The 7,978-nt window shown below is 37.6% G+C and overlaps 1 protein-coding gene across 1 annotated transcript; it reads right to left on the bottom strand.

The window, feature by feature from the left end:
- Positions 1-1,378: 1,378 nt before the first annotated feature.
- LOC113112744 (pro-neuregulin-3, membrane-bound isoform-like) lies at positions 1,379-7,631 on the bottom strand. The gene is made up of 2 exons (XM_026278575.1): positions 7,328-7,631; positions 1,379-2,715 (listed from the first exon to the last, which is right to left on the bottom strand). The coding sequence occupies exons 1-2, from the start codon at positions 7,525-7,527 to the stop codon at positions 2,148-2,150; spliced, it is 768 nt and encodes a 255-aa protein (XP_026134360.1). The 5' UTR covers positions 7,528-7,631; the 3' UTR covers positions 1,379-2,147.
- Between the last annotated feature and the right edge of the window lie 347 nt (positions 7,632-7,978).

Raw genomic sequence — 7,978 nt, 5'->3', positions numbered from 1 at the left:
TACATTGTAATTACTGTGCAAAAACATAATTGAATATACTTAAGCACTAGTGCACAAAATATGGTCCAGCTCAAATGAAACCTTCTCACACCATTTCAAATGAAAATAAACATTAATAGCTGTAAAAGATGGACAGTTTATATATCTGCTGCTATGACCTGGATATGAATTAATCTGCCATTTTATAGATCACTGTGACAATGTGCATCGTATTATCTTTCTTGCATGAGTGATGTTTATGCTTATCTACTGCATGCCAATAAAGTGAGATGCATAATTTGAACATACATATAATAAAACAAAAATCATGAATGCACATATAAACAAACATACCATTTTAATTGGTTTTAAAAAAAAATGACAGTCTACCAACAGCTAATTTCAAACTGAAGACCCCCAACTGAAATCCTAGAATTGCCCATGACCACTAATAGTTGCATTGTACTATTTTCTATTAATAAAATGTAAATTGTTTGAAAAATAAATAGTGTAGCTTTAAGATCTAAATCTATCCTGTCTTTCCCTTACAGAAACACTGTTGCATTACTTTGGATGCTTGATTATCTTGATAGACACAGCAATTCACTGATGAGGTCAGTGCTTTTGCCAAAGGAAGGTGTTATAAGATCAAGTGAGAGTCTTATCTGTCTGGCCTCACAGCTCCTTTCTGCCACAGGCTAACCATTACCTTGCTTTCTTTTACCAGGAGATATTTCATTTCTTCTCAGCCTCGAGTTATGGATGGCACGGTAGACACAAACTCTGATGGAGGACAAATGCAAAATGCTTTAAAGAAGGCCTTAAAACCAAACTATACTCTAGGTGGAGGTCTTGAATAATTCTTGAGTAACAACAACATGTATAAAAAAATAATAATAAATAAAAAATGGTACATTCAGTATAATGCAGTCACTGAGCATTTCTCAGAAATGGGTCTATTAGGACTTGACGCAGGTCAATTATAATGCAGTTTCTTCTTTCTGGGGCTTTTCTAACTACCATGGCTTGGTTCTGCAAATCAATACCACCAACATGCACAATTATGTGAATTGGGGATCAAAAAAAAAAAAAAAAAAACATCGGAAACAAAGAAACATCTTCACCAAAGATTCATTGTTAATTTTTCTTTCTTACCACATTTGGTTGTTAATTCACAGAAATCTTATGTCCCAATTCAAAGGTAGCATACAGACTCATAGTGACTGCTTCTTTCAGAAAGCAGCAGATAATTCCATAAGAACAAAAAGAAAAAGAAAAAAAACACATAAGCTCCTTGTGTTGGTCAAGTCTGCTCTGTTATCCCGTGCAGGAATCTCCTTGGTCCATTCAGAGAGGCGTTGACGGTCTGTTTGTGCATCTCAGGTGGTGTGCAGTATGATGTGCTCTGTTCCATTAGCTTATCTTTACTCATATCCAAGCCCAAATGAAGGAGAGAACGCACAGAGGCACAGAAAAACAAAATGCAGATTGCTCCACAAATGGACGGACACATCAAATTCTTGCAATCGATGTCTTGGAGGCAGTGCTTAACTATCAGTTACCTCTTGCCTGTATACGATTAGCGTTTAGAAGTTTAGTCCAATTGTAATCCACATTCCACTGTTTTCAAAGGCATGATGGAGCCATATTCCTTGGCAGGGTAGAGGACAGTGACCGGGACTGTGATAGTAAACACGGCTGCTGCAGGTGCAAAACACAAGATTGAAGATAACTTGACTTGAAATGAGTGAAACAAGTGGACAAACTCCTTTTTTTTTTTTTTAAACCATCGGCCATTGAGTCTTTAAGGATGTGGAGCTGAGACGTTACAAAAGAACGTTTCTTATTCCCATATTCCTTTTTTTCTTACTTGGTCACCAGTTTGAATTCATATATTTATATCCATTTATATATATTTTATACAGTTAAAAACACCATGGAGATGACAGACTATTTGGTTTCTTTATCTAAGTAGAAGTTTCTCCTTAAATAAATGCATATAAATAAATTATCTTTTCACATGTTCAGGACGGTCACTCTCCCACGACTCTACTCACAGCAGGTCCTCAGAAAGTCAATGCTAGCTTTCCATGGTATCCCAGTTTTGGCAAAGTATTATGAAGCCTCAAGACACACACACATTTGTGGTTAGACCTGTCAACCCCTTCTCATTGGCCAGGCTTTGTGGCATCTTTGTGCATGTCACTAGGGCTCATTAACTGAGTCTCCGTGGGCCCAAAAGAGGCCACTCCCCCTTGTCCACCCCCATTTGCTAAAAGAATGCACACAGTCTCTTTGGCCCCATGAGGGAAAGAGCTACTGATGTCCTCCTGTTTCCTCTGGGCAAGTGCTAGTGCTCTGAGTTGATCCTGAGCCTCGTCAAGTAGTGAGGCTACTTCCTTCTGTCTACCAGCCATTTGGTTGGAGACCATTATGTTGGACTGTTGACTGACAGCTGAAGCATCAGCTGTGGTTTCCAGAGGACTAGAACTGCTGCTTCCATCAGTAGGAGCTGTTTGCATACACGAGACCTCATCCTGGTAGGAGTGGACAGAGGGGATAATTGGGATAGAGCAGGGACGACAGGGAGCAGGAGGACTTTGGCTAGGGCCGCCCGACCTGAGGCTCCTAGCGCACCTGTGGTCTAAATGGTTGCTCCAAGATTTCGAGGATTGTGAGGGTTGCATATTGTAAAATGAATCTTGATGTAGGTCATTGCCAGGGCCGGAAAGGTTCCTGTAAAGAAAGAGGAAAAGATGACAGACTGAGAGAGGGAGATTAAGGAAAAGACAGGGATATATTGAAAATGATTAGAGTGCCAAGAAGGAGGTTTGTTGAATTTCAGAGAGATTGATACCTATTCTGAAAGCCAAATAAAACTTAAGTGTGTAATTTCTGTGCCTGTAGCATCAACAAACAGAACTGCAAAAATAATCACTGGTTTAAACAGGTTCCCAAATACGTTGTCATCATGTCAACAGCAAAGTCCCTTTTCAAGGAAAATCTGTTCATTTTGAAGCCATATTGGCAACACCTCCAGGTAGCTACTTCGGCCATTTAAGACCTAGACCTATCTACTTGAATGGGGAAGTAGATAGGCGTCATGTTCACTTTTTGTCAACCTAAAATTTGCTTAATTTTAGGTCTCTGCTAGGATACAAGAATGTATTAAAACATAAAAAATAAATAAACACGAATTTGATCATCTCAACACACTCTGTCTTATAATGTCTTACATATTGAATGACAACATTACATAGCATTCATAATGAGACATCTAAAACAAAGCAAAGCCCATTGTCTTCTCTGACTTGTAATCATTTAGTTCAGCTGGGCATTAGCTGGTTTCCTGATTCAGAACTTGCTGCTCCCATGGCAGTCATTCTTAAGTTAATCTTCTGATGATTTGCATGCAAAATTCTTTCAAAAGAGATGAAAGCATAAGTTAAATCCAACCAGACCTTTGGTAAACTAATCTCTCAATTTAGGAGCAATCGGTATTGTTCCCCTGATTCATTATCTTTGTGTAATAATTCATCATCCCTGACAAAGAATGGCTTTTCTCATAGCATCAATATTTAACCAAGTACTGCTTTTTCTGATAATGACCGAGTCACAGTTAAGCCTCAATCAAGGGGAGGCAAATTGTCTGATTCTATTTTCTACAAAACAGACAATATGACAGCAATGTCAAGCATTTCAGCTGGACATGGATCATCATTCCTGAAATATCAAGACTTGGAAACAGTTAAGGATGCATTGATTCAGCCTGGGTTTGTGAGATTTTGTTTCAGATTTAATATAATGTGATCATTCACTGAAATCCTCAATGTCAACAGAAAAGAGAGCTCTTTTGAAGACACCTAGAAATTCATGTGATTTTAATGAAACTCCTGTCTCCTGCTGAGCACGTCTCTCCAGCAACCCTCTCTCCACCTCTCCTCTAGATGCACATGTCTAGACCTTTGACTATATGACGAAAGGTCTGGTCTGCAGCTATTTTTGCCTACATAGAGGAAAAGACTATTATTTAGGGTTGGGCTTCTCTCAAAAATACAAAACATATGTAAAAAGTGTAAAAACTTCACTAGACTGACTCAAAACAAAGCAGAATATATCGTTCTGCTCCTAAATAAATATATTCAATGAGCTGATGCCAAAAACGTGGCAAAATCTGATCATTTTTCTTCCCCAAAACAAAAAAACAAAGATCAAATCAGATTAAAGGATTGCCATATTGAAAGAAAGTATCTCACAAAAATACTGAGATCATTTTCTTCTATTTTAATTCTTAATGTGTAAACAAGCAGAAAACACTTTTGATGGTTAGTACGTAACTCTCTCTCTCTCTCTCTCTCTCTCTCTCTCTCTCTCTATATATATATATATATAAGTGCTCGAGTTAGAGGGTCAAATAAAGATGGAACAGATTTGTTTTTAGTCATTTCTTAAAGATGGCTAAGGACTCTGAGCTGCTCGGATTGACCTGGGCAGGTCATTCCACCAGGAGGGAACAGTTAATGAAAAAGTCTGGGAAAGTGATTTTTGTGCCTCTTTGAGATGGCACAATAATACGCTGTTCAACTGCAGAACGCAATCATCTAGAGGGCACATAACTCTGAAGTCATGAGTTTAGGTTTATATATATATATATATATATATATATATATATATATATATATATATATATATATATATATATATATATGTCATATGTATATGTAACTATGTCCAAGGAAATTAGCTACTGGAAAAATAGTAGCCTTGTGCCAATGATCAGATAGGAGGTACACCACAAACTGGGAATTTAGATCCCCCAGATGATTTTATACATAAAAGCTGGACTTAATATGAGTAAGCAATTATAAATGTTGTCTATGTACTTGCTTAAGCACTCAGCTCAAGGGAATCCAGATGACCTACGGGGGCTGACAGGTACATTCCTATCTAAAAATATGGGAGCAATAACAAAATCTGCAAAATCTGTTCCCTCCGTAAGACATTTTAGTGTGATAACAGCACTTTTTCTGGGGCGGAAGGAATGAGACAGCCAGAGATTTTTTTGTGCAGTCATATGCAAAACAGTTCTATCTCTGTCTCTTCCTCCCTCTTTTTTTCTGTCACTCCTCTCCTGTCTCGCTCCCACTCTCCTTTCTCTTTCCTGTCCCGTATCCCAGCCTGTCTCTATGGTAACAGAGCTCTCTCCAGCAGAGGAATATTCTTATGCAGGCTGGAAGGCTGGAAATAGGTCAGTGCTGAGACCCTGTTGGAGATTTAAGGCGAGGTGGAGTCTTCCACACTACAAAGCGTTCCTGTATAGCAAGCGAGGAATAAGTGGGCCAGGATAGCTTATAGTGCGTGAGAGTTGATGGCTGGCCAATTCTAGCAAACTCATCCAGGACTGCCCATTCCATTGATATATCACTGGCTGTTTAATTGGCTATGACAGTGTGGTTTTTATTAGCTGTGCTGCGCCTGGAAAAGGCACCACTCTCCAGTGCCCTCCTGTCTCAGTGACTCATGCTTGCATACAAAACTTCAATAATAGAGCTCAGACAAGCCCTCTTGTTGCTCCTGCAGCCAGCATAGAAACAAAGGCATATGCATGCCACAGAAAACTTGGGAGCTATTGTAAAACAGGCTTTATGACACGTACACAAAACTATTAAAAATACTCTCTGGGTAAATGTATTTTATCATACATTAGAAAGCCAACCTGGCCAGTGACATAGCACCAATCTTGGAACCATGAGACTGGGCCCTGCACACAAGTGATGACGTCATGCAGTAAAGTTTACACAGGGTGTTGAATTAGTTTTGCAAATGTAGACAGACACTTATGTTATTTTGGGCAAATCAGCCCTTTCCTAAATACGTTGCTCTTTATTTATCACTTATATTTATTTCTCATCTCTGTCTTAATTTAAAAAATATTTAAGTGCATATGACTGTTTACAGCAAGTCGAAGCTGGTTATGGTGTTGGAGATGTATACGCCATGATCTTAATTTATACTTAATTTAACTTATAATCACTCAGTACAAATTTAACTATTATTTAACTATTGTTTTTAAAGCGCCCCCTTGCATCATTCTTATTAATTATTCTTTCTGAACAATTAGTTGAACGCAGTTTGGAACCCAGGTCATGAGAGCCAAATGTTGTATTGCTCTGTATTTTCCTGATTTCCTAAAAAGAACCAGGTCATAAGAGTCATTTGTTTATCTATCAGACTAGAAACTATTCACTACAAAGAACCAGGTCATAAGTCATTTGTTCATAAATCAGACCAACAACTATTAAATAAAAAATTAAGGTAATAAAATAAAATAAATCTATAATACTTAAAATAAATAAATATAATAAAAATTAAATATATTCACTTAAAAGAACCAGCTCATAAGAATAATTTATTTATGAATCAGTCTAAAACTACTCACTAAAAAGAAGCATCTTAAAAGACTATTTTGTTTGTGAATTTGTATACACTGGTTGTTTGCATGTTGTTGTTGTTTTTTTTTTTTTTTTTTTTTTTTTTTTTAGCAGGTCAATAGAAAGAAATTTTTTTATTTCTATTATCATGTCATTATATTTTGATTCATATCATTTTAATTGCAGCACACTGAACACAGACTGCACACTCACATTCACAATTCAGATATGAAATATAATTTATGTTGGCCGAGTGGATAAGGCACATGCCTTTGGTGTGAGAGACCTGGGTTCGAATCCACTGTGAGACCAATGTGTCCCTGAGCAAGACACTTAACCCCTAGTTGCTCAAGAGGCGTGCGACCTCTGACATATATAGCAATTGTAAGTTGCTTTGGATAAAAGTGTCAGCTAAATTAATAAATGTAAATGTAATGCTGATGGTTTGGAGGTGGTGGTAAAGGTTCAACAGCTGGGCAGCAGCAATGCTGAAAAGTAGTCCAGGCAACATTGATACACAGAAAACAAGCAAACAATAAAAATAAAAAAAAACACACACATTTATATAATGAATCTGGAGAAAACTTTTTGTCTTGAATTCAGATATAAGATGCAGTAGGAGGAACAGAAAAAATGTCAAGTGTGAGAGTTGTGTGGCAGAAGTGGTTGTTTAAAACTGCAGATTGGCACATAAATCAGAGGAGAGAGAGCGCAGACAGAGGGGTCCTGATAGAAGCATACGGTGTCACCGACCAGTAATCTTTGAAGGCAATTTTATTGCATTAATGCATCCCATCCATCAGAGATAACAAACTAGAGTGTAATCCATTGGGTTAATCCATTAGCTAAGACTTCGCATGAGCAAATAATTAGCGTTAAGTTCATTGACCTGTAGCAAATTAATGTTTCTAACCAACCTTCTCACTGACTCCCTTTCTGAGCTGTCTACTTCGTGGAGATGTTGGTAGGCAGGACCGGAATCTCTTGATCCCCCAATGGCATTGAGACATCCTCTGGTTATGGGTGGGGTTCTGCGAGATGTAGGCCGAAAAGCAGAACGACTCCTCTGATCTGGACTATGAGAGAGGGAAGTGCTCCTGTAAAACAAAATACACATATAACTACTTCATGTCTTTATTTGTATTTTTATGTTATTGCTCGGGCCATTTTGATCCCCAAGGAGAAATGATACACATTTGACAAGTGCATGTTTACTGAAGGATAAATAATATGCTGTGGGGCTTTGATTAAAAGCATCAGAAAACAAATAAATATATATAAGCACACGTGACACAGAACAAAGCAAAGCCACTATACTAATTTCTCTCTGAGATTTTCTGTCCCATTCCATGGCATTTTATTATGTTAGAAATACTCAACACACTCACTTTCTCTTTGTCTCCATCTGGTGTGCTGAATGTTTTACAAAGCAGAACAGATTTTCATAAAGCTCCCTGAGAAAAGCACTATGAATAAACGGTACTTAGGAATGCAGTCTTTAGTCTACACACCTGCAAACTTCATTAAAAAATGATTTACTAGATATATTTCCTCTATAATTAAAAAAA

The sequence above is a fragment of the Carassius auratus genome, chromosome 13 (assembly GCF_003368295.1).
Source record: "Carassius auratus strain Wakin chromosome 13, ASM336829v1, whole genome shotgun sequence".
NCBI classification, from domain to species: Eukaryota; Metazoa; Chordata; class Actinopteri; order Cypriniformes; family Cyprinidae; genus Carassius; species Carassius auratus.
The sequence above is the reverse complement of the archived record's forward strand: the minus strand, read 5'-3'. Positions and strand labels throughout refer to the sequence as shown.

Excerpts from the sequence above, each read along its gene's own strand:
- LOC113112744 (XM_026278575.1), bottom strand. The coding sequence starts at position 7,527 with ATGTGTATTTTGTTTTACAGGAGCACTTCCCTCTCTCATAGTCCAGAT. Across the intron at positions 2,716-7,327 it reads GAAAGGGAGTCAGTGAGAAG|GAACCTTTCCGGCCCTGGCA; the intron begins GTTGGTTAGAAA and ends CTTTCTTTACAG.